Source organism: Lethenteron reissneri, chromosome 5 (genome assembly GCF_015708825.2).
Source record: "Lethenteron reissneri isolate LAM-NWPU_2019-01 chromosome 5, ASM1570882v1, whole genome shotgun sequence".
In the NCBI taxonomy this organism is placed as follows: domain Eukaryota; kingdom Metazoa; phylum Chordata; class Hyperoartia; order Petromyzontiformes; family Petromyzontidae; genus Lethenteron; species Lethenteron reissneri.
The window spans coordinates 1,697,853-1,725,555 of record NC_083783.1 but is presented as its reverse complement, the minus strand read 5'-3'; the positions used below and the strand labels follow the sequence as shown (position 1 = coordinate 1,725,555).

General features: G+C 51.7%; 1 protein-coding gene across 2 annotated transcripts; it reads right to left on the bottom strand.

Moving 5' to 3' along the window:
• Positions 1-1,974: 1,974 nt before the first annotated feature.
• LOC133351147 (lipopolysaccharide-binding protein-like) lies at positions 1,975-27,703 on the bottom strand. Of its 2 annotated transcripts, XM_061566133.1 has the most exons (13): positions 27,464-27,702; positions 21,355-21,466; positions 19,736-19,864; positions 16,939-17,094; positions 13,679-13,742; positions 12,283-12,346; positions 11,247-11,341; positions 8,652-8,810; positions 8,293-8,352; positions 6,679-6,879; positions 5,745-5,808; positions 4,840-4,916; positions 1,975-2,788 (listed from the first exon to the last, which is right to left on the bottom strand). In XM_061566133.1, the coding sequence occupies exons 1-13, from the start codon at positions 27,642-27,644 to the stop codon at positions 2,744-2,746; spliced, it is 1,407 nt and encodes a 468-aa protein (XP_061422117.1). In that variant the 5' UTR covers positions 27,645-27,702; the 3' UTR covers positions 1,975-2,743. The 2 variants fall into 2 exon arrangements, with proteins under 2 accessions (XP_061422117.1, XP_061422127.1); XM_061566143.1 differs by lacking the exon at positions 6,679-6,879 and having other exon boundaries at positions 27,464-27,703.

Here is a 27,703-nt window from a genome sequence, read left to right as displayed (position 1 = left end):
TGGTGGCTCATCTGTGACGTCGGTGGTCCCAGCCACCCATGACTGGACACATTTAACACTTAACGATAATAACAATAATAGTTTTGGCACTTAATATTGCTGGACTACATGGATGAGAATGTCAAATGTCGGTCTTGACTGTGGTGTCAAACATCAAATTTTAGCGCGATATGGCGGGAGAGGGGACGTGCTGCCCTCTGCTGTTGTGAATTATTGGGGAAAAGGGAATATCAGAGGGAAGCTCTGTCGCATTCACCCAGTCACATTCACTGTCTCATTCACCCTGTCACATTCACCCTGTCACATTCACTCTGTCACATTCACCCTGTCTTATTCACTCTGCCACATTCACTCTGTCTCATTCACCCTGTCGCATTCACCCTGTCGCATTCACCCTGTCGCATTCACCCTGTCTCATTCACTCTGTCTCATTCACTCTGTCTCATTCACCCTGTTCCATTCACCCTGTCTCATTCACCCTGCCACATTCACTGTCTCATTCACCCTGTCACATTCACCCTGTCACATTCACTCTGTCACATTCACCCTGTCTTATTCACTCTGTCACATTCACTCTGTCTCATTCACTCTGCCGCATCCACTCTGCCGCATCCACCGTCACACAAAGACAAATATCCCCCGTATAGCCTTAACAGACTGTAGGGGCAAGTGCTGTTAGCGAGCACCTATGAAGGCCTGAACGGTACACGAGGCGGTGGGTGGCCAGCACCACGCTCGACCACCTTTGTCTCCCTAGCGGCGATGTTTACACATCGCACCAGGTACTCATTTGAGGCTGAGTCGACCTAGGAGAGGCCCAGGACCGGTTCAAATAATCGTCACTGGTGTTTTCCGTGAGCGAGATTCGAACCCGGGCCGCCAGGTTCGTAGTGCAGCGTAGCGCTAACCTCTACACCACCGCTCTGCCACATTCACTCTGTCACATTCACTGTATAATTCACTCTGTTACATTCACTGTATCATTCACTCTGTCACATTCACTCTGCCCCATTCACTCTACGACATGCGCTCTGCGCGGGGCCATTCTCGACCAGCAAGACCACGGTCGCGACAGCGCCGTGGGAGGAACACCACTCAATCGGAGTAGCGACAGCGTCCGTGCCGGCCTTTGTATCCAGACGGCGATGAGCCACGACGATGGTGCTGGGTCTGGTGGAGGCAGAACCTTGCGCAACAGCCGAGCGATCCGGCAGAAGGAAGGAAGCGACGGCGAGGTGTTGGTGGCGTCCGGACGAGGTCTTCAACTTGACCTGGCCACGCTCGAGGCTTCTCGCGAAGGCAAATCGGGTCTCTGCGAGGGCGTTCTGTGCAGGTCGAGAAGGGGTATCCTCTTGATTTGAAGCTTTCGTGACAGCAAGGATTCATACTCTTTGGTTTTTTCGGTAAATTCACGTAGGTAAAAAATTGTAATGACATAAATGAAAACAACTAAACTAAATCACGACGTTTCGGGCGCAACACAAGCGTCCTTCTTCAGGTCGGGACAACGTAGCGATTGTGCTTTCGCTACGTTGTCCCCACCTGAAGAAGGACGCTTGTGTTGCGCCCGAAACGTCGTTGTTTAATTTAGTTGTTTTCATTTATTTCATTTAATTTTCTACCTACGTGACTTTACCGAAAAAACACCAAAGAGTCTGGGTATCCTCTTGTACGGCAAAGTCCTCGCCGAACGCATTGTCGGTGCTCGCACCATCACCCGTTGTTGCTCTATGCCCCCCCACCTCCCGTTATAATGCGAAACGCTCCCGCCATTACCACGTGGGATGCTCTCCCCCCGCCCCCCGTTATTACGCGGTTCCTGAGCGGTCAACGGCGAACTACTTTCTTGAGCCGCAACGCCATCCCACTTGCATGGCGAGCGTGGCGGCAGCGGTAGCAGCAGCACACCGCGTCTCGCCCAACTTGAAGCAAAAGGTTTGGGGACGCGTCTTACAATTACATCGGAGACATCGGAGCAGGCGTAGCTTTATTGGTACCGGCACAACGTCCGCGTGGGTTCGTCTCACTTTCCCGCAGCGTCTCGTAATCTGCCGTGTGGCATTTCTGTCAAATTCGCATTGTTGAGTTGGTGCTGCACGTTAAACGCGTCTTGTAATAACGATGATCTTTTCTTTTGGGTTAGATCGCGTAAATGTATAAATGTGTCGTTAAAACCCGCCCACCATCCGACACTGAGGTTATGGCAGTACAACAATGAACTCATCTGCAAGGAGCTTTGAATGCCACCCTCTAGAATCTGTGGGTTGTTGCTGGGTACTCTGATTTCCTCCCACATGACACCAAATAAATGTGTCATTAAACCCGCCACCACCCAACACAGCCAACTAGTGAGGGTTGTCACGTAAACAGAACGTGCCAATTCGTCACTAGTACAGCACTAACTGGTGTATTGGAAAGCCAAGCCACAACATTTACAATCTGAGTACGACATTCCGCCAGTAATTATAACCGGCATCATCAGGCGACAGACAGATTTGTACTCGATATAACCCCAAAAACCTATATCATGGATGATATTGGTCGTGAAAGCCTACGTGTAAAACTGACGTCTTGTAATAATAATAATGCTGAACTATTCGCGATTATATTTCTAGTTAGGCTATAGAACAAGCAGCCTCTACAAAGCAACAACGAGGATTCGTGTCGATGATTGTGTCGATCGTCGTTTGCCCGCTTGAGATTTGATTTCAATTCTTCATCCTCCGCCTCCGCCTCTCCGCGTTTACCCGATGTCCACTTCAACATCGGTGCTCATGACGATGAAGCTCTTGCAAAGACAAACGGACGACAGTGATCAATTATTGCCGACGAGAACATCGCGATGATTTTTGATATCCCCCCCCCACGGCGCGCACCTCCGATGAGCACGTTGGCTCCGTAAATGTAGGGCGGTGCGGATGGAGCTCAACGAACACAAGTCCACAAGTCTACCGAAATGTGAATTAGCCTCACAGCTTAGTGGAACAACATCAACAACAACAACAATGACAAGACCATCGAGAATCAGCCCCATCTTGTCAGATCTCAATCGGTGGGCAGGGAAATTCGCCTGTGCAGTGCGCGTCTGGGAGGGTGGCCAAATGGCTTTTGACTCAAGAAGCTGTGTAGCTTATATTCTTGGTTCTTTCGGTAAAGTCACGTAGAAGGGAAACAATAGAATCATAAAAATATAAAACAATACAATTCTCACGAAGTTTCGACTGCAACACAAGCAATCGTCATCAGGTGTTAGATCCACAGCAAGTAAATTTGAAAAAAGTGGCGTTTTTTTTAAACGTCAGCACCACAGACAGCGATTTGGCAGTTGGCCAGATGGACGAGTCCATCTATGTTCGGAAAAGAGGAGGGGGGAGAAGAAAATGGAATGCGGTCTAAAAGTCACCGTAAGCGTGAACACAATCAATTAAGACCCGAAATGGTTTATCAAATCCTTCCAATGATTGCTAAGCCAGAACCCATCTTCTCGGTTGAAATTGTCTCTGTGTTTGTATATGTGGATAGCCTCATGAACGAATCTCTCATGGTAGCCAGATGGCTTGCAGAGAACCTCTGTCTTGGAGAAGTCAATGTCATGTGAGCCCCCTGCGTAGCTTAGTCGGGGCCTTAGCTGGTAAAATAAAAATAAGGCAGGCAAGTCGGTAGCTTGCACACGCACAGGCATCGTGACACATCCTGGAGCAGAAGGTCAGTGATGGATACAACCGCATTTGCCAATGTGGTTTGTCACTTTCATCCCTACCCACACATCCATAGTTCCAATTTGAAAGTAAATGTTACTTGTAGGAACCTCCTGGTTCCACCAGCCCACAGGGGATTATTGTGTCTGTCCATCCATCGAGAGGGGAGGGTGGGGAGGGGCTGGGTGGGAAGGGGCTGGGTGGGGAGGGGAGTTTGGGGAGGGGCTGGGTGGGGAGGGTGGGGCTGGGTGGGGGGTGGGAGGGGTGGCGCTGGGTGGGGAGGGCCTGAGGTAGTGATGGTGTGAGGTGGTGATGGTGTGAGGTGGTGATGGTGTGAGGTGGTGATGTGAGGTGGTGATGGTGTGAGGTGGTGATGGTGATGGTGTGAGGTGGTGATGTGAGGTGGTGATGGTGTGAGGTGGTGAAGGAGGTAGTGATGGTGTGAGGTGATGGTGTGAGGAGGTGGTGATGTGAGGTGATGATGATAATGATGATACTTCTGGTGGTGTTGATGGTGCTGATGATGATGAGACTTTGGTGGTGTTGATGGTGCTGATGATGATTATGAGACTTCTGGTGGTGTTGATGGTGCTGATGATGATGAGACTTTGGTGGTGTTGATGGTGCTGATGATGATGATGAGACTTTGGTGGTGTTGAAGGTGCTGATTATGATGATGAGACTTTTGGTGGTGTTGATGGTGCTGATGATGATGATGATGAGACTTTTGGTGGTGTTGATGGTGCTGATGATGATGATGAGACTTTGGTGGTGTTGATGGTGCTGATGATGATTATGAGACTTCTGGTGATGTTGATGGTGCTGATGATGATGATGATGATGAGACTTTGGTGGTGTTGATGGTGCTGATGATGATGATGATGAAACATCTGGTGGTGTTGATGCTGCTGCTGCTGATGATGATTAGACTTCTGATGGTGTCGATGGTGCTGCTGCTGATGATGATGATGAGACTTCTGGTGGTGCTGATGCTGCTGCTGATGATGATGAGACTTCTGGTGGTGCTGATGCTGCTGCTGCTGCTCGGACTGCCACTGCCGCTGCCGCCCGCCACTGCTGATGATGATGACGATCAAGAAAGGGGGGGTGAGCGCCTTGGAAGGAACTCCGCCGGCCTCACCTCCACAGTCGTCACGTCCACGTTCACCAGCTTCACTCTCCCCACGCCCGGCACCTCCACGCCAGCCGCCAGACGTTCTGCGCCGCACAGACGCGGACACAGGGGACGAGGCACCGCCACTCTCGTCACCGGAAAACCACGCTCGCTCGTCCGCGGAGGACAGCCTCGCCGAGGAGTCTCAAGGCTCCGTTGCAGGAGGGTCCTGCCAAGTGCTCGCAGTCGGGGGCTATGCTGCTACTGCTGCTGCTGATGCCGCTGTGTGATCTCAGTTGTGTGATTCGCAGGCAATGTTTTAGCATTGGACATGTTTTTTAGCAGGTAACAGTGAACATAGTGTGCATGCCTGAACCATCTATGTGTGTGTAACCTGGACCACGTGTGTATGTGCCTGAACCACGTGGGTGGGGTAGTGATAGGGGCTGGGGTAGTGACAGGGGCTGGGGTAGTGATTGGGGTTGGCTGGGTGTTGGGGCCAGGGTGTAGCAGTAGCAGGATGATGATGGTGATGGTGGTGATGGTGATGATGCTGGGCTAGGCGAGGAGAGGCGACACGCCTGCTATACAGGAGGTCGTGGATTCGACCCCGACCCTGGCTGTATATTCGGAGTTTGCGTTCTTTCTCTCTCCCCGTGGTCGCGTGGATTTTCCCCCTGGGTCCTCGGGGTGTTTTTCCCTTCCACGTTTAGAATCAAAGTCACCCGTTAAGAGTGTTTGGCTGCCACACATTGCCACATAATGATGATGAAGATGATGATGATCCACTTCGTTGAGCTATCATTTGTGATATCCAGCTGACTTCTGAAATAGAGCTACGTCGCTGCTCATGTGGCCTTACACCTGGTAAGATTAAAAAAAAAACTGTTTTTGTTTCAATGTTTATTGTAAAGTTCTTACTGGTACCATACCTGTCAGCAGGCCCTTGACAGAGTTGAGCAGCACGGCGTGCGAACTGTGCTGAAGATTTCCCTCCTACAGAGAGGAGACAATCACAGGAACATAATCGTGGCTACGTACGGTGCGAAAGAAGTTCCACAGATGTACATCATCAGTGTCGTTAATTCCACGGCAAAAAAACACAGCAAAAACAGTCTGAGAGCACACCAAGATAACAACACAGTCCCTCGATAAAACTTCACATTAAAACATTGAATAATTATCGATGCATGGGTAAGGATGAAAGTAACAAATTACATCTGCAAATGCAGTTGTTTCCAGCGCTGATCTTCCGCTTCAGGATATGTTACGATGCCGATGTGGGTGGGAGATAGCTACCCACGTATTTCTATTTTACCAGGTACGGCCCACTGAGCTGCGATACAGCGCTTTTTGAGAGGCGACTTGGCCACAAATGATAGCTCAACGAAGTGGCTTTTCATCATCACTTGGACATTCATATCAGCCAAATCCTCTAAACGCGCGATGATTCTAAACGTGGAGGGAAAGACCGAGGACTCGAAGCCAAATGCACGTGACCACGGGGAGAGAGAGAGGGAGAGAGACGCAAACTCTAAACACACGGCAGGCGTCGGGCTGTGATGGAACCCACGACCTCCTGCATACCAGGCGAACATCTCTCGCCACCACGGCGCACGAACCAGTCGCCGAGATGCGGATAAAGCGGCCGGGGGCAGCCGGGAGATCGGGGCCCAATCGAATGAAGATAACTGATCAATTTGAAAGAATAAGAACATGTTCATTCCCCCTTTCTGGCAATAAAAGAGCCGTTAAGATAGACAAAATGTATCATTCATTCTGTCTCAGATTCATCGTATCCTGTAAGAGCGCGCGAGAAGATTGGGGTGAGGGTGGTGGTGGTGGTGGTGGGGTCAGCGTCATCACCAGGTCGAGTGAGACGAGTGTGAGGGGCGCTGCGGAGGGCAGCAGAGCAAGGAGGGAGCCACGGACGGACGCCGACACGGAGACGACTCCGCCGAGTGCCGCCGACACGGAGAGGCGCGGCGCGGCCGTGGCGCGCAGCAGCACGGCGAGAGGCACCGCGGGGAGCGCGCGGGACACGGGCCCCGCCACCCCGTGGAGCATCTAGTAGGGCCACACGCAAAGATCCCACACCCCCCCCCCCCCCCCGTAGTCTGAACATGCTGTGGGGGCAAGCGCTGTTCGCGAGCAGCGCCGGTGAAGGCCGTAACTGTGGCACACGAGGGGGTGGGTGGCCAGCAACCACGCCCGGCCGCCTTTGTCTCCCCAGCGGCCGTGTTTTTACACACCGCCCCAGGTACTCGTTTGAGCCTCACACACACACACAATCACACACACACGCGCACGCACGCACACACGTACACGCACACACACACGCACACACACACGCAACACACGTATGCACACACACACGCACACACACACACGCACACACACACATGCACACAATCGCATGCACACACACACGCACGCACACACGCACACACACACAGGCGCACGCACACACGTACACGCACACACACACGCACACACACACGCAACACACGTATGCACACACACACACGCACACACGCACACACGCACACACACACATGCACACACATGCATGCACACACACACGCACGCACACACGCACACACACACAGGCGCACGCACACACGCATGCACGCAAAACAAAAACGAACTCCTCTTTTTCCACTGCACAACCGCGCTGCACCGTGCCATGGCTCAGGAGGTGCCCCGCTCTGTTTCCACTGCCGAGGCCGAGCAGTGCCGCTGAGGACACGGCACAACGATGACCATCGTAGTCTATTTAAACGAGTCGAGGATAATAATGGAGCCGCAGCCAAAGAGTGGATCGCTGCCGGTGGGGGGGGGGGGGGGGGGCGTCCACTGGGGAGATGGAGTGATGGATCAGTTGTGCACCGCGGTTGCGAAATGTTAACTGCCTCGCCTGGTAGACAGGAGGTCGTGGGTTCGATCCCGAACTCTCTCTCAGCCCATGGTAGCGAGGATTTGTCTCCGGTCCCTCCACATTTAGAATCAACGTCACCACGCGTTCAGAGTCTGTGGCTACTGCTATCAATGTCCACGTGATGATGATGATGATGAGTCGCTGCTTCGTTGGGCCTATCATTTGTGACCAGCTCGCATGTGAACAAAAGCTACACAGAAGCTCAGTGGGGCCTTATCTGGCAAATTAAATAAACAGTTTAGTTCAGGGTGCATCGCCTCGTCTTGGGATCGATCGAGACGGCGACCCCTGGGGGAGGCCTTCATCCAGCAGCGGCTTGATCACGGGTGGTGCTAATTGTATTGGCATTGGTTGTTACGGCTTTTAAGGAAGCACCAATGTTCCGAATCATAATACCGCTCACGAATTGTGGGGCTTGTCGGCCTCCCGTGGGTTTCTGCTTTACAAGTCGAGGAACCAGCGGGGAGGTGGATCGAGGCCCTGGCGTGAGTGGCTGCCGACATTGTGGAGACAGACAGAGAGAGAGAGGAAGACCCCTTTACCTCCGGCAAGTAATACGCCAGGCTTTGAGCAGTCAGCGGGGACGAGCCGTTGTCTCGCGTCTGCGAACGGGGGAAAAACGTTGAGATTTAAACAAACGAAAACTCACAAACAAACTCCAGCGTATGCCAAACGTCGCCGTCCGTCAGGTGCGCAGTGGTGCGCGACACCACCGTGTCGGAGCAAAGCGGACCCTGTGGGAGACAGAGTGGCCTGCGGAAGTTGACTTCGCAGAGCCGCTTCCAAAAGATCCCTCCAAACTGCCTCTGATGCACGGCAGGGCGGTGAAGCTCACGTGCCATTGGCAACCGACTTGGTGTGAGTCTATGGGTCTCTCTCCGTGTGAGTCTACGGGTCTCACCGCAGACTCCGTGACGTTGTAGTTCAGGACGCCGGCGCGGAACAGCGAGTCGGCCAGCGAGTTGACGAGTGACTCGGAGAGCGCCACGGTGAGCATCGCCCCTGGCACCGCCGGCACCGGGACCCGGCGAGCGTCACCCGGCACGCCGCTCGCGTCGCCCTGCAGAAGGGCCATTGCCCAAAACGTCGCCCGTTTCCGTGTTATTAACGAACGCGGAGTGGGTTTGTTGTTGTTGGTGTAACGGAATATCGGTTGCGTGTCGCCCCCTGCAGATTTCGACGAAAAAGTGCACATGGAGCAGCAACACACTCGACCGCAAGGACAAATGTTCCCCGTGTAGCCTTCAACAGGTTCTTGGGGCAAGTGCTGTTTGCGAGTAGCACCTGCGAAGGCCGGCACGGTACGCATGGGGGTGGTGGGTGGCCAGCACCACGCCCGGCCGCCTTTGTCTCCCCAGTGGCGATGTTTACTACAACACCGCACCAGTTACTCATCTGAGGCTGAGTCGACCTAGGGGAGGCCCAGGACCGGTTCTGATAATCGTCACTGGTGTTGGCCGTGAGCGGGAATCGAACTTGGGTCGCCGCGTTCGTAGTGCAACGCGCTAACCGCTACACTACCGCACCCCAGACACACACACAGTGATACACACACAGTCATACACACACACACAGTCATACACACACAACAACAACAACCGCCATTCGCCACTAAGTGGCGGTGACGTCACCACGACGCTTGTGCCAGGCCATGTGCACCTTGAGGCCACGTGAAGTGTCGAACGCCCGCTGGCAGGAGGTCACGGGGCAGACCCAGGTGCCACGGGTCGACTGACCGAGATGACCGAGATGACTGGCTGATGCACCACCTGTGCCCCCTACTGTACCAACTTGCTGTGCTTTAGTCACCCGACGCTCCGCTCGTTGTTGTGAGCGTCGCTCCTCCGCCCTCCGTTGTTGTTGGAGGGCGACTGCCTCCAACTGCCCAGTAGCGTCCTTCACGAGCCTCCTCCACTGAGGCCGATCTTGACACCGCTGGTACCAGTCATCGGCAAGTCCACTCAGCTCCACGTCCTCCTGTACCACATCACTCCATCTCTTCTCTAGCCCGTGCCGCGCCCGTTTAGCCCCCTCGATCCGGCCGAACAAAAGCTGTTTAGGCATGCGGTGGCTGGGCATGCGGGCTACATGACCCAGCCAACGCAGCCTTGCCTGCCGGAGGAGCTCACTGATGGGACTTTGCCCAGATCTTTCAAGGACTTGTGAGCTCCTCACACAATCCAGCCTGGTTAAACCCAGGATGGATCGTAGGCAGGCCAGCCTAAATGTTTCCAACCGGCGAAGATGCTCCACTAGGGGGGTCCACGTTTCGCAAGCGTAGAGAAGAGAGGGAATGACCGTGGCCGAGAAGACCTGAAGCTTCGTGCGGAGCGACAGACCAGGTAGCTTCCACACAGCGTTACGCAACCGATGAAAAGATATTGCAGCTCGACTGATTCGGAGTGAGACCTCTGCTGATAAACTGGAGCCGGTCAAAAGTACACTGCCCAGGTATGGGAAACTCTCCACTGTCTCCACAACTTCCCCATCACCGATTGGGAGTTGTGGTGGTGGAGTGTCTGATGGTACAAAATACCCAGGCAGGTGCTTAGTTTTGATGGGGCTGATGGTAAGGCCCCATCTCTTAGTGGCACGCTCCAGTCTCAGCAGCAGCGTCTCCAACTCCTCTTCTGAATGAGCAGCTATTACTAAATCATCGGCATACATAACGTGGTTGACCAATAGGGATCCATCCCTTGATCGCACCCCGGCGTCGATCAGCCTCCCATTATATCTGTACCAAATGGAAATTCCCCCGGTACAACTATTGAAGGCTTCACGAACCACGCAGTCGAAATAGATGTTAAATAATATGTGAGCCAGAGGACATCCCTGTCGCACCCCAAGGTGTACAGGGAAAGGCTCCGACTCCCGGCCACGTAGTTTTACCCGGGCCCGCTCACCATCATGAAGGTCCTTAATGATCGTGAGAAGAGGGTCAGGGACTCCGAAAGCACGAAGAACAACCCAGAGCCCAGGCCTATTGATGGTATCATAGGCCTTGACCAGGTCAATAAAGCAGAGATGTAGGTCTTGTTGGAATTCCCTACACCTCTGCTGTAGCAGACGGACAGAAAATATGGCATCTGTGCAGGACCGCCCTTTCCTGAAACCGCATTGGGGTTCCACAAGCCTCTCCTCAGCGTGCCTAGCAAGGCGATGTTGAATAATCCTTGCCAGGACCTTTCCCGGGCACACTGAGGAGTGAGATGCCCCTGTAGTACACACACACAGTCACACACACACACAGTCACACACACACACAGTCATACACACACACACAGTCACACACACACAGTCATACACACAGTCATACACACACAGTCACACACACACACACAGTCACACACACCCACAGGCTGTCCTTCAATTCACTGCTAAGGCTCTCATCCAGCAGTGGACAGAAGAATGGCTTTATTCATTTCATTTTACAAGTTAACTGTGGTCCGTTGTTTTTCATGAATGATACAACACAAAACTCGAACTGTCAACGGACCTTCAGATAGAGGTGGATTCCGTTGGCTTGGATGTCGGGGTTGCGCAACAGTGACAAGTCCAACGAGAGACTCGAACCCAGGACAGGCACGGTGACTGTGACGGGAATCATCATCAGGAACATTAATCATGAAATCATCATCAACGGCAAGATTAACCATGAAATCATCATCATCATCATCATCAGCAGCAGCAGCATCATTAGCCGTGTAATCGTCATCACCATCTCAATTATGAATTATCATCATTTCATTTACAGAACATTCCCCCGTAATTTCCAATCTTTTTAGCCGCTAACGCGGATAAAGGGTATCACGCTTTTTAAATCCTTTATATTAAGTTCACTTGCTTGCGCGCTTACGACCGTGCAAATCTTTCGGTCGTTTTTTAACCCGCTTCCCGTGATCCAACCGAGCTGACATTTTGCACACAGACTCGTTGTGCGTGACAATTTATTTTCGTGAAATTTTTTTTCCATTACTTTACACTTTTTAGGAAACATTTTTATATTTAATTACCAATTGTTTAATGGTGGCAGGCAATCATCTGACCCATAGGTGGCAGCCATCTCAAGCCAGAGGACGAGAAGACTCTAGCCGCCACGCATATAAAGGATTTATAGTGAAAAAATTTGTTTTTACGGGTTAATTTTAATTTTTCACGCATCGATTACTGCAATGCCTTGCCATGTGGAGCTTCCAGTCCAGTACACGACTCCAGTCCGTTACTTTGTCGACTCCAGTCCGGCATCGATTCCGGTCCGCTACTCTGTTCACTCTGGTCGCGAACTTTTGTTTGACTCCGGCCCCGTGCGCTTGTCAACTCCGGGTTCCGGTACAAACACCCCGGACTTAAACACGGTTCCGCTACGGGGCCGAACCGAACAAAGAACCAGGCAGAGGAATCGATTTTTCCCGACATGCAACCGGAGAGCCCGAGCCCCGGCGACGATGACGATGGGAAGGGGTCGTGCACCGAGCGGCGTGCGAATTGGCCACTTCTGCCGCCGGGCCCAGACCACCCGTGTCGAGCTTCACCTTCCATCGTGCTTATCGCGGTGTTCACGTCGTTGTCAACGAACGCCTTGAGGTGCGGGCAGATCTGCACACAACACGCACCGCAGTGTCACATTCGTCGCCTAACGCACGCGGGTCTTTCGCGGCCGATGTTACGATTCATTCGTTTGGCTGAGTCGGGTGCTGGAGGGGTCTTACGACGCAAATTTGGGCCAACCCATTAAGTAGCCTCGCCCGAATATCAACGGTTAACGGCTGACTCGTGGATATCTTCTCCCCTGCTCGGAGACCGATGCCCGTTTCTGGGTCAGGTTGCCGAGTCACCGAGTGCCGCGCAGGGCCAGCAGCCACCGGGGGTGCCCTTTCCAACGCGCCGAGATGGGACGTGAAAGCGCGGCGCTAGGAGAAAGCGCGCCGGTGGACAGGAAGGGCGTCGTATCAAACACACCAACTCCACTCAACCTCGGCAGAAGCCATCGAACAAAGGCGGCGGTCACCGCCATCGCACGGGGCTTTCAGGCACGCTTCTGCGGCCGTCTGGAACGCTCTTCCTTCCGATGTTAGGAAGCCACTGGAGTTGTGCGCTTTTAAATCATCCCCATTGAAAACTAATTTCTTTACAACTGCTTTTTTTAGTGTTTAGTGTTGTTGTTGGAGGGAGGGAGCTCTTTTTATTTGACCAGGTAAGGCCCACTGAGCTGTGTAGCTCTTTTTTCAGAAGCGACCTGGCCACAAATGATAGCTCAACGAAGTGGCTTGTGGGAAATTATAGCAGCCAAATACTCTAAACACACGTTGATTCAAAATGTGGGGAACACTGGAGGAACCAGAGAAAAATTCACGCAACCACGGGGAGAGAGACCCCGCAAACTCCAAATTTACAAGCGTGAGGGTCGGGATCGAACCCACGACCTCCTGTATACAAGGTGAGGTAGTTAATATCTCGCCACCGTGGCGCCCGAGGAATGACCGGGCCTAGATGTCGGAGATAATGAGAGGGTGGTGATGATGAGAAGTTGGTGGTGGTGGTGATGATGATGAGAGGGTGGTGGTGATGATGATGAGAGGGTGGTGATGATGAGAGGTTGGTGGTGGTGGTGATGATGAGAGTTTGGTGGTGGTGATGATGATGAGAAGGTGGTGATGATTGAAGGGTGGTGGTGATGAGAGGGGAGGGAAGAGAGGGGGAAGACAGGAGGAAGGAGCGAGCAGGAGTGAGACGCAAGGAGGGAGAGCGCCGTCTGTTCTCCCAGGGCGCGGGGGGATAGGAAGGTGGCCACAGACAATTCACGTGATTTAAAAGAGGCTTGGGCTGATTTAGCCAGATACATATTATTATTATCATCAAGCAATAAACTAAATGAGCAGGCGATACACGTACAAGGTGCGCATGCGTGCGTGTGTCTCGCAAGGTTACCTCTCCCTCCATCCTGCTGTTGATGAACATCTCGATGAAGTTGTTGAAGAGGTTGTAGAGCCAGCTGTGAATTGATCGCACGGAGAGAGGACGGAAACGCGCGATGGCAGCCGGTCACCCCCCACCACCACCACCACAGGCGGTCGCGTGCGTGCTACAGAGCTTCGCGGTTCTAACCCAGCCGGCCGCCCCGGTCAACAACAGCGGTGTGAACAAATTAAACAACCAATTAAACAATCAATTAAGCAGCCAATTAAACATCCAATTAAACATCCAATTAAACAACCAATTAAACAACCAATTAAACAACCAATTAAACAATCAATTAAGCAGCCAATTAAACATCCAATTAAACATCCAATTAAACAACCAATTAAACAACCAATTAAACAACCAATTAAACAGCCAATTAAACAACCAATTAAACAACCAATTAAACAACTAATTAAACAATCAATTAAACAACCAATTAAACGTCCAATTAAACCGCGCGCTACCTGTTTTAACGGTGGATGTCTACGCTCCCGTGACATATTACACCACGAGCCTAAAGGGAGGGAATGGGAGTTGGAGATCACGTGGTGAAGTCTACAATGAGGGGAGTGGGGGGCGAGGAGGGTCAGGAGGCTGGGAACGGGCGGAAGGAGGGGGCAGGAAACCCCTCAGCTGTGAAGCAGCGTGGAGCTGGATCCACGATTGGGAGGAAGTCGGCGCATAAGTCCATCGGACGCATGTCCACGATGTGACTTGTGGGGTTCAAGTTCAAGTTCATTTATTAGGTTTAGCCCTGTGAACCATTCGGCTCTTGAATCGGGTGCAACCGCAACAAACAGAAAATCCAAGAAAAGACAGCAAAATATTGCAGAAAAATCACCGTGCACCAACACTGTGTGCAAAACTCTCAGTGGGATGCAAGTCAAACAACAATAACCACAAGACAACTTAGTTTAAGGCCATCAGTCTAACTCTGTACTACAACAAACAAACATGGCCAAACCAAAAAAACTTTTCGAAAATCACCAAAATAAAGCCATAAAAGCAATGAAACAGTGGTCATAGGAACTGTGACCGAATTTTCACAATAAACGACGTTAACAACATGTACTACCAAACTCTACAGCCATAGCTGGCTGCATGAGTCACTCCACAACAATAGGAGCATCAGTCGGAGTATCAACAGTTTTCAATGCACCTATAAGATCAGCACACTAACCCCCCCTCTACCCTGCTCTATCGCGCCTTTCTCCCCTTCCCTCGTCGCTTGCTCTTTCGGCTCAGCGCAGTTTGTTTTCATAATGCAAATTGATTATTTTTATCACGGGGGAGGCGAATTTTGATATAACGCGAGTAGCATTAAGCGGTCGCACGGCCGCCTTGGAGTGGCGTCGTCACGCGAGCCACTGGGATGCTGCTGGATGCTTCTAGATGCTGCCCACGTGCCTCAGTCGTTGTTCAGCCTGCGTACGCACCTCACGTGGTATCGCGGACGGTGCTTTAGTCCATATTTATTACTTATTACAACGCGATTTAGTGTTCTTCAGGAACGCAACTACGACCGCGTGATAGGAGAACAGGCTGTATGTACATTAGCTGCCTTTCTACTCCCCACGGTGGTGAGATGTTCACTATCTCGCCAGGTATACAGGAGGTCGTGGGTTCGATCCCAACCCTGACGCCTGCTGCTGTATATTTGGAGTCTGTGTGTGTCTCTCTCTCTCTCTCTCCCCGTGGTCGCGTGGATTTTTCTCCGGGTCCTCCGGTTTTTCCCTCCACATTTAGAATCCACGTCAAGCGTTTAGTGTATTCGGCTACTGCTGTAAATTTCCACTTGATAAGCCACTTCTCTGAGCTATCTTTTTTGATCGCCAGGTCAAAGCCAGGTCAAAGAGATATTTAGCTCAGTGGGCCTAAGCTGGTAAAATAAAAAAATAGTTTCCTTGCTTTTCGTTTAACCCCCCCCCCAACCACAACAGCAGCAAAGGCTCTCACGACGCTGCTCTCAGTGAGCCAGCCGTCTGGGTAAATATTTCTGTTCCAAGTATTTTTTATAGCCTATTGATTAAACTTTTGTTGTGCGACATCGCCCCACGACTGTGAAGCTACCGCAGGCTAGACAGCCTTGCGCTATGAGAACGATAACTTTAACACCGAATGTACTTACATCATTATCACGATTATTGTTGTGTTTATCCCCCAATCGTGCCATTAAACACGCACGCACGCTGCTGCCGCTCCTCGTGCATCTGCTGCTGCTGCTGTGTTGACACCTGGACTGCTTAATGGAGCCAAGTAGACGTTACCCCACAGTAGGGCTGAACGATTAATCGATTTCAAATCGAAATTGCAATTTGAAACAATGTGATTAGCAAATCGCAAAGCCTGCGACTTTTGGCGATTTGAAAAGTCTTATTACTTTCTTATTATAATTTTTTATTACTTTTTCTATTCTAACTTTATTTATTTAACTTAACAATTGTTCTATGTTTTAGTGTTCTATTTCAAATAAAACATTTTAATAAATACATGTTGGAAGCAATTAATATATTTTAAGTTCTCATCCTTGCATTAGAATATATAGAGCAGTTCATATTTTGATGGTATCATGTGGTAATGCTCCTTCACATGTTTTACATCTATTACACATTGCATATTGAACTGAAGCTTGACTTAAAAAAAATCTGTCAGAAAAATCGCAATTAAATATTTTCCCCAAATCGTTCAGCCCTACCCCACACACAGCCCCAAACCACGAGGCCACGTTATTAAAAACGAAACACTTCTTCATCCACCAGGTAAGGCCCACCGAGTTGCTTTATAGCTCTTGTTCAGAAGCGACCTGGCCACAAAAGACGGCTCAACGAAGTGGCCTCATCACCTGGTAATGTATAGTGGCAGCCAAATACTCTGAACGCGTGACGTGGATTCTAAATGTGGAGGGAAAGAGCGGAGGACGCAGAGACAAATCCACGCGACCACAGCTAGAGAGAGACACAGAAATAAAACCTTCAAACACACAACAACCGTCAGGGTCGAGATGGAACTCACGACATCCTGCATATCCAGCGAGGGAGATAACATCTCACCACGGGGAGAGAGACACGCACACTCCAAATATACAGCAGACATCAGGGTCGGGATGGAACCCACGACCTCCTGCATACCCGGCGAGGCAGATAACATCTCTAGCCACCACGGGAGAGAAGTAGGCCCAAAAACCCCCCATGGGCGTAGCGGTGGAGGGGGGGGGGGGGCAGCCTCACCTGCCGTTGCCGAAGAAGCGGATGTCCGTGTCGTCCAGGTGGACGCTGCAGGAGACGCTGCGCAGGGACGGCCTCCCGTCCACACCGCGGGACACGGACACGGATGTGGACAGCTCCATGCCCGACACGGTCAGCTCGAACGAGCCGCGGTCGGAGCTGCGGACAGTCGGCGCGGCGCAACGTCAACAGGGCGGCAACAACCAAGCAAAGGGGGCGCCGCGTGGCTAGGAGATGTCGACCGTCTCGCCTGGTATGCAAGAGGTCGTGGGTTCGATCCCGACCCTGATGTCTGCTGCTGTATATTTGGAGTTTGCGTGTCTCTCTTTTTCCCCGTGGTGAGATGTTGACCGTCTCGCCTGGTATGCAGGAGGTCGTGGGTTCGATCCCGACCCTGATGTCTGCTGCTGTATATTTGGAGTTTGCGTGTCTCTTTTTTTTCCCGTGGTGAGATGTTAACTACCTCGCCTGGTATGGAGGAGGTCGTGGGTTCGATCTAGACCCCGATGTCTGCTGTATATTTGGAATACGACGTTTATATTTACACGATCTAACCCCCCTCTATTATGGATAATATTGGTCGTGAAAGCCTACGTGTAAGCTGTATATTTGGAGTTTGCGTGTCTCTGTTTCTCTCCCCGTGGTCGCGTGGATTTTTCTTCGGGTCCTCTGGTTTTTCCTTCACTTTTAGAACCAACGTCACCACGCGTTTTTGAGTGTTTGGCAGCCGCTATAAATGTCCACGTGACGATGATGGCGCGTCACTTCGTTGAGCTGCCATTTGTGATGACCAGCTACGTAGCAGCTCAGTGGGGCCTCACCTGGTAAAATAAATAAAAACATGTTTATTGTCAAGTTCTAACTCATACGATACCTGTCAGCAGGCCCTTGAGGGAGTTGAGCGGCATGGCGTGCGAACTGCGTTTCTTTTTAAGCAGCAGGCGAAGTCCCCTCTGCCTCCCCACATCTGTCCTTCCACTTTAAATTGTAATCACCGGGCAGTCGTCGTCGTCGAACGAGATTACGTTCCTCAGACCCGTTCGGCCTTCGATTTGTTCGCATCTCGAAGCTCAATATTTAATTGCACGTACGGTCAGTCGTAAACAACGTGTTACGGTTCAACGAAAACGGGAAGCATTCATGAACTCTTCAGTAAGCAAAGTATTGCACATTTGCATGTGATACCGTAATAAACACTGTGTAGTAAATACAACATAAAGTAAAGTAACGTGAAAAGAAACTAATTCGATTCATTTTCACTCACCTTGAGTCAGCACGCTGGCGATTCGAGGATGCTGGGACTCACTGCGTCTCGCGGAGGGTCGCTGCGCCCAACGAAATAGTCGCGCGGTTCGTTCGGTTCGTGGAGTGCGACGGAGCGTTCGCAAGTTGGGTGCTTGAACAGAACCTCACCGCGGTTCGTTCGTTAAGTGCGGATGTTCGTAAGTCGGGAGTTCGTATCTCGGGGACTGCCCGAAAACGGTGAGTCCTCACCCCCCCCCGTTATAACGTGGAAGCCCCCCCCCGTTATAACGCAGAACGCCACCCCCCGTTATAACGTGGAAGCCCACCCCCCCCCCCCCCCCGTTATAACGCCGTTTCTAAGTAAGTGGTCGACGGTGAACGACTCCCTTGAGCTGCGCGGCTGAGCGCTGTGCTGATTCGCTAACGCGGAATGATGTCGCAGCACAACGGCGGCATAGCCCTCAGGTATTTGTCCCGCCACCCAACGATGCGTGCGTAGTAGCAGCAGCAGTGGAGCACACCGTACCCCCCCCCCAAACCGTTACCTTAGCTATGTGGAAACAGTTTTCGATTCTCGCGTTTTTTTTCCCAGCAGTGCATCTGCCGTGCTAAATGACGACTTACTGCAATTCCGTTTCCTACTTCACACGTCCCGTCAGCCGCACGGCCTTCGGCGAGCGCTCGTCCCGTCAGCAACGTCGAATCAATGCAGGCAAATCTCTGGACCCGTTTTCGACGGCCCGGCGTCTCGTCAGCAGCGGTGAGCGGCTCGCGTGGTCCGACGTTGGCGAACTTCCAGACGTGTCTAGGCAAGGTCCGAGTTCAGTCGTGACATGCGCCGTGGCTTCTTCGCAAACGTACGTGTCGGCGGTACACCGGTGCCGCATAACAGCACGCCGGGGTCGTCATCGCGCTGTCTGACGATGTCGCTGCGAGCTGCAGGACTCTCGTATCAGAAGTTGCACTCATGATGCAGCGGCCACTGTCCCCGTTCAAATGTGTGACGGCCCTCACACAACTGATGACGTCTTATGTGCAATAGTGCCCCCCCCCCCGCCTCTGAAAATGAGTGGAGAACACTGCAGAATGTCAACTATGGTATTTTGCAATGTGGAAGGTCCGTTGCCCAAAACGTCGCCTATTGTTTGATTGTTGAAGCCACGCTTGTTGATGAATGTCTTGCTTTTCTGTTCTTCTTGTTGTTGTTTGTGCACCACTGGCAATGTAGCAGCAGCAGCATCACCAGCTCCTGTGCTGTGTTGAATATTGCAGCTGAGACTCCCACCCTGGTCTCTAGACTTCACAACCTCGCTACGCAAAATCAACTTGAACCTGGACTGGTCTCTGACAGAGTCCCATGCAGTGGCAAACACCTCCATTCAGCACACACAAACACACATGTGGTTCAGCCACACACACACGTGATTCAGGCACACACGTGGTTCACACACACACACGTGGTTCAGCCACACACACACACGTGGTTCACACACATACACGTAGGTCAGCCACACACGCACGAGGTTGAGGACCACACACACACGTGTGCCCTTACGCGATCTTGTGTGTGGCGAACCAGTCCCCGCGCACGCGAGCGTACACGCGGCCGAACTGCAGTTGGAGGCCCACGCGGGGCAGCATGGAGGCGCGGGCGGCCGGCACCTTGATGTCCACCACCGCCAGCCTGGGCACACGGCAAGGGGAGGTGGCGGGGGGGAGGTTCACCACGCCTCGCCATCGCTTCCTTCCTCCTGCCAGATGCTCTAGATCCGCCTGGCAGCTTTGAGGGGGCGAGCTAAACTAAACATATTTAAACGTTGTTTTTGTATTTTACCAGGTTAGGCTCACTGAGCTATACAGCTATTTGGGGCCGTCCATAAATGACGTCACGCGATTTTGGACGATTTTTTACCCCCCCCCCCTCGTCACACGACGTCACAAAAAGTCAGACCCCCCTCAAATATGACGTCACAAAGCTCTGCCTCCCCCAAACCGTATTTCCATTTTGAAAACAAAACATGCTTCAAATCGCTTTTAATTATTGGCATTGTAGTGCGTATTAATGTGGTGCTGCACTCTGATGTTGTAGAAGTGTTGTTGTAACAATTCTATATTTATTTAAAGTTGCGCATTTTTATGTGACGTCACATTTTTCAACAGCCCCCCTCGTCACACATTGTCACGAATGTCTGACCCCCCCCCCCCCCCCTGGTGCGTGACGTCATTTATGGACGGCCTCTTTTTGGCTTATCATCGCGTGGAAATCTGTAGCAGCCAAATCATCTGAGCGCACGTTGAGTCTAAATGTGCAGGGAAAACCCGGAGGGCCAGGAACACAATCCACGTGGCCACAGAGAGAGACACCACCACCAACACGCCAACTATACAGCAGGCATCGTGTGCCGTGCGGGCCTTCAGAGGCGCTCGCTAACACCACTTGCCCCAATAATGAGTTGAGGCTCTATGGGGGATCTTTGTCTTTAGCTTTGTGTGCGGGGGAGCGGTGGCGGTAGTGTCGCGGTTAGCACTCCGCTGCGCTACGAACCTGGCGACCCGAGTTCGACTTCCCGCTCACGGCCAACACCATCAGTGACGATTAATTATCTGAACCGGTCCTGGGCCTCCCCTAGGTCGACTCAGCCTCAAAATTAATAACTGGTGCGGTGTGTAAACATCGCCACGAGGGAGCCAAAGGCGGCCGGGCGTCGTGTTGGCCACCCACCCCCTCGTGTGCCGTGCCGGCCTTTATAGGTGCTACTCGCTAACGACACTTGGCCCAACAATCTGTTAAAGGCTATACGGGGGACCTTTGTCTTTGGAGCGGCGGAAAAGTAGCGTGAGGTGGAGGGGGAGACGCGGGGTGGGGGGTCGCTCCATCGCGACTTCGTGAGAGGCGTTGGCGCCTTGGGGAGAGCTGCACCCAGTAGTGAGTTGACCCTTGCCTGCCACTGCTGCTGACGATGATGCTGCTGCTGATGATGATGCTGCTGCTGATGCTGATGATGTTGATGCTGCTGCTGATGTTGCTGCTGATGCTGCTGCTGACGATGTTACTACTGCTGCTGATGATGTTGCTACTGCTGATCATGCTGTTGATGATGTTGATGATGATGCTGATGACGCTGCTGCTGCTGATGATGACGACACAATGATGACGAGCGGGCCCCCTCTTACCCCGAGATGACGTAGACGACCTTGCCACCGGCCAGGCCCGTGGAGCCCGAGACGGGAGCCGCAGTGAAGTCCTTCACGCGTTTCTCCAGCAGCTGGCGTCCAACCTTCAGCGCTGCGGGCGCGCGCGCAGACACCGACAACAACAACAACAACATCGTCAACAACAACAAATATCGTCAACAACAACAAACAATTTCGTCATTGTCGTCAGGCCGTTGGGCGGATCTGTGCGAACATTTTTATTGTTTACGATCAGAGGAAACAAGAAGATGCTCGGTGTAGTCGGCACTTTGCTTCGTTCATCATTTAGTTTTTTTGTTTTTTTCAATGCTTCGCTTTATGTGCCCCCCCCCCCTTTTTTTAATGAAAGATTTCACTAAAGATTTCATGCTTGCTCTCCTCCTTCTTACCCCTTTCCTCTCTCTCTGCTCCCTCTCTATTTTTTGCGAATGTGATCAGCGTCACGAACCACACACACACAACACGTGACACTATTCTCTCGCGAGTTAAGGTGCACGCTTCGTTTGCTCATCCGCGCTCTCGGTGGGCGTCAAGTCCCCGCACGGATTCGGCCGCCCGGCGAAGATTCCTCCTCGGTCGGCCGTCAATTGGGGCCTGATGAGGATGGCGCGGCACAGTTCCACGCGAGCACGTGGCCACATCGCCACGTCTCGCCACGACTGCTGTGCAATGCAGCTTGTCACGCGACAAACCGATTTTAAATATATGATTATTTTTTATAAAATATTATTGCCAATTTGTGGCCTCCGTGTGTTTACAAATGCCCGAGCCGATTTATTTTTGTCTCAGTCCGTCACTGGCCATCGTTGTGATGATTATGATCGTTGTGGAGGCACATGACCCCTGAACTTCACCTCACACGTCACGTGGCTTCACCTCGTACGTCACGTGACGTCACCTCACGTATCACGTGACGTCACCTCACACGTCACGTGACGTCACCTCACACGTCACGTGACGTCACCTCACACGTCACATGACCCGTGACTTCACCTAAAATTTTTCAGTTTAATTCATGAGGTATAACCCTGTGAGCCATGCGGCTCTTGACTCGGGTGCAACCGCAACAAACAAAAACATGAACAAGAAACATCTTAAAGTGACTACACGCAACAGAAAAATCCAGGAAAAAACAGCAAAGTCTTCCAGAAAAAACATCGTTTTTCAACGCTGTGTGCAAAAATGCCAGTGGGATGCAACTCAAACAATAACAACCATAAGACAATTTAGATTAAAGTTATCAGGCTAACTCTGTACTACAACAAACACACATGGCTAAACCAAAACGTTTTCAAAATCACCAAAATAAAGCTATAAAAACAATGTAACAGTGATCATAGGAACTGTGATTCAAATTTAACAACTAACGATATACATAACATGTACGACCAAACTTTGCAGCCATAGCTGGCTGCATGAGTCACTCCATAACAGCAGGAGTATCAGTAGCAGTATCACATGACTCGTGACGTCACCTCACACGTCACGTGACTTAACTTCACACGTCACATGACTTCGTATGACCCGTGACGTCACCTCACGATGCCGTCCCAATTCAAAAGGGCCAGCAAACAAGATGTGCATATGTATGTTGAATTTCTATCTGGATGATTTAAATGTGTGCAGCTCCAGTGGCTTCCTAATATCGGAAGGAAGAGCGTTCCAGACGGCCGCAGAGATAAATCCATCCTTCCAAGCAACTCAAGCCGCACTAGCAGCAAAAAAACGGTCCCAAGAACACGCCCTCGAGTGAGATGCCCGCGACAGGCCGTGCTGTTCCTGAGTCACATCTCCAACACGCTCAACGCTCACGTCAATAACACAACACTAAAAAAGCGAAATTTATCCACGATGATATCTTCTTCTTCTGTCATATGGCGGCTGATGTTGGTGCAGAGCAACGACTACGATTTCACATTCAGGTGGTGAAGCCAGACAGCCTCGTCAGGAGCAGCGGAGTGGCGTTCCATCGTCATCGCTGCGATGCCTCCTTCGTGTTTGTGGATCGGGGCATCGCGTCGTCGCACGTCGTACGGTGTCTGTTCTGGATGACCACAGTCGCACCAATGCTACTGGACAGATTTTACGTTTGCATTTGTGCAACGGCTAATCCGCATCTTGCGCAGTGGATGGAGTTCAGCGTGGATCATGAGCAGCTCCGTGACGCGCACAAACCGGGTCCTAGAGCTGTGATTCTTCACCTTCACTGCAGCCTTGCACCCGTTTGGTCCTCAATCGTACAACAATTGTACACTGTTAATAAGCGCACAGGGTTTGAGGAAACAAAGTAAGGTGCGCTTACGTGCCAGTGCTTCATGTGTGTTTTCGATGCTTTATCTTCGTAAAAAACATCTGGCCACGTCTCGCACCCCCTAGAAAGGGCCTCTCGCACCCCCAGATCAAGAAGAACCACTGGGCTCGAGACACGTGCGGGTATCACACTCCAACCCCGCTCTTTCCCTCACCAGCAACACCGCCCGGATCTCGGCGGCGCGCTCAGCCACTGCTGCTGCCGCTGAGAGGGCCCCTTTTGTGTTCGATGCCGACTCGCAGTGAGACGCCTGATCTGGGGCTTGGGCTGCTTCTGGCCAAAAGGAATTTGAAATTGCTACTCGGGAGCGCAGGAAGTTATTGGCCTCCTCGCCGCGTGCGTTAAGCCCCGTTTTGTTGACAAATCTTCTGTCAATGTATCCACCCTGTACGCTGATGATGAATGATGCAGCTGATGACGATAAATCATTGGTGAACACGAATCATGCATAACTCTTGCTCTACTCTAAAACATCACCTATGCCTGGAGTTCCCTGGCTGCTGGCTAACCTCCTCCGAGCCGCAACAGTAAACTCTGCGGCAAGTGGGCTGCTGCTGCCAAGTGCCACCAAAACTATAGCTGGGTAACTGGCTACACGGGATTATCCGTGTCAAAATAATCACTCGAAGTGTAACGGCAGAAGACGTTCGGATTTTATTCCATAATGTAAGAACAGCTAGACGCACTTTTATTGAGATGGTTTCTTTATCGAAGGCACGTGAACAGGCGGAGACCCCAACTGCAACAGCCCCGAGTCTCCCGCGCATCTCCCCCTTAATCTACCGACCGAGGCCACGCCCCCCTTCCCGAACTTTCTCGCTGACGCCGGACGCTCGCTCCACCGGCAGACTCCACCATCCTCTTCCATCACCTGCCCACGCTCCCTTCTTGATTATTCCCGTAGTCACCAGTTCCTTCGTACTCACAGCTGACACCCCTGGCATTAACCTCCCGTGGCCACTAGTCCACTCGCACTGCAAGCTGACTCCCATGTCATCACCTCCCGTGGCCACTAGTCCCTTCGCACTGTAGGCTGACTCCCCTGTCATTACCTTCCGTGGCCACTAGTCCACTCGCACTGCAAGCTGACTCCCATGTCATCACCTCCCGTGGCCACTAGTCCCTTCGCACTGTAGGCTGACTCCCCTGTCATTACCTCCCGTGGCCACTAGTCCACTCACACCCCAGGTAGACTCTACAGTCAAATTAATAATAGATAGCGACACTGACTAGGTTGGAGTAATGCACAGGAGACTCATGCGGATAATAAAAAAATCGCTCTAACTTTTCAAGCACCTGCTCCTATCCGGGTAATTATTTCGCCATAATATTTCCTTCAATGCGATCAAATATAACGACAACGACAATCCCATGACAATTCATGTCATTTTGGCATTTCATTGTTACGTTAAAACAAGCGTATTTTACTCCACGAGGGTTGTGAGTCGAGCGTTGATGTGTCAGCTGTCCTTTTGGCTTCTTCTGCACAGAACCAACGATTTCTCTACTCGTCACAAATACAAATAGTGAGACCATCAGCCCATTGGCTTTTGAGAACAATATCACTTATTAATGTTAGCAGGTGAGACCCCGCTGAGCTACGTAGCTCGTTTTCAGAAGCGACCTGGCCACACATGAGGGCTCAACGAAGTTGCTTATCCCGTGGAAATGTATTTCATCAAAATTATCTAATCGCTCGTTTCTAAATGTGGAGGGAAAAACCGGAGGACCCAGAGCAAAATTCACGCGACCACAGGGAGAGAGAGAGACGCAAACTCCAAATATACAGCAGCAGGTGTCAGAGTGGGAATCGAACCCACAGACCTCCTGTATACCAGGCGAGGTAGTTGGCAGATGTCCATGGCTCTGGCTAACACAGCGGGTGCAATGTACGTATATGTGGGTATGCATGTTGAACTTCTTTCGCACCGTACGTAGCCAACTGTGCTAATCGGAGGTGCATTAACCGGTAGGCCGTGCGTGCCGATGTCACGGTCCACATCGCTAAATCCAAGCCACCTCGAGCCCTCTGCGCCTCCTCTGTGGTCACGCCCAATCTGAGCCCCTCCCCTCTCCCCCTCTGACTCCGCCCCCTGTGGAAACAGACGCCGCTCCTCTGTGCGAATCACTCCCGCTCGCTCCTTCCTTCTCTCTTCTCCCTCTCTACCATCCCCTCTCACCGTCATCGTCACTCTCTCATCATCATCGTCACCCTCTCATCATCATCATCATCACCATCCACCACCTTATATCATCGTCACTCTCTGATCATCATCATCCTTTCATCATCTCCCTCTCATCATGATAACCCTTTCAATATCATCATCATCACTGCCTATCATCACACTCTCATCATCATCACCCTCTCATCAACATCATCATCACCCTATCATCATCATCACCCTATCATTATGATCATCATCACCCTCTCATCACCATCATCCTCTCATCATCATCATCCTCTCGTCATCACCATCATCACCCTCTCATCATCATCACCCTCTCATCACCATCACCCTCTCGTCATCATCCTCTCGTCATCACCATCATCACCCTCTCATCATCATCACCCTCTCATCACCATCACCCTCTCGTCATCATCATCCTCTCGTCATCACCATCATCACCCTCTCATCATCATCACCCTCTCATCATCATCACCCTCTCGTCATCATCATCATCATCATCACCCTCTCACGATCATCACCCTCTCATCATCACCATCATCACCCTCTCATCATCATCATCACCCTATCACCATCATCATCATCACCCTCTCATCATCATCACCCTCCCATCATGATCACCCTCTCGTCATCATCATCATCATCATCCTTTCACCATCATCACCCTCTCATCATCATCACCCTCTCGCCTTCATCACCCTCTCGTCATCATCATCATCACCCTCTCACCATCATCACCCTCTCATCATCATCATCATCATCACCCTATCACCATCATCATCATCACCCTATCATCATCATCATCAGCCTCTCGTCATCACAACCATCACCCTCTCATCATCATCATCACCCTCTCATCATCATCATCACCCTCTCGTCATCATCACCCTCTCGTCATCATCACCCTCTCGTCATCATCACCCTCTCATCATCATCACCCTCTCATCATCATCATCATCACCCTCTCATGATCATCATCATCACCCTCTCATCACCATCACCCTTTCGTCATCATCACCCTCTCGTCATCATCACCCTCTCATCATCATCACCCTCTCATCATCATCATCACCCTCTCATCATCATCACCCTCTCATCATCACCATCACCCTCTCGTCATCATCTCAGACATCTGGGTCCGGTCGTTCCTTCTCCCCCCCCTTCCTCCGCTTCCTATCCAGCGCTCTTCCCCTTCTCTCCCTGCTGTGCATCTTAAACTTAAAAACTAGTCAACTAAACATTGGTTTGCTTTAGCAGGGAAGGCCCATTGAGCGATGTAGCGTCCTGGCCACAAACGATACAAAACGCACGTTGATTCTAAATGTGAAGGGAAAAAACCGGAGGACCCAGAACAAAATCCACTTGACCACCACGGTGTGCGAGAGACTAAAACTCCAAATGCAGCAGCAGGCGTCAGGGTCGGCATCGACCCCACGACCTTCTGGACACCAGGCGAGGTCGTTCTTATCTCGCCACCGTGGCCCCCCAGAGGTCATCAAGCCCCATTGGATTGACGCAAGCGACCGCCGGACGCGTTTCGACTGACCGCGCCTCGCCAGCAGAGTCGTGCAGTGTGAGCGAGCGGACCCACCGTACTGGAGTCCCTGCGGAGATATGTGAACCTCCAGGCCTGGGCTACTGATGGTCCCATCGGCTGCAGCTTCGCCAAAGCCGCTCGCCATCAGCATCATCATCATCGTCGTCGTCGTCGTCAGCAGCATGGGCATCTTCTGCAGTGCCATCGCTGTCCTCACGAGCAGCGTCAGCTTCATCAGCGGCAGCAAGCCCGAGTCCGTATTTCACGGTCTCTGTGGCTTTAATGTTGCAGTGG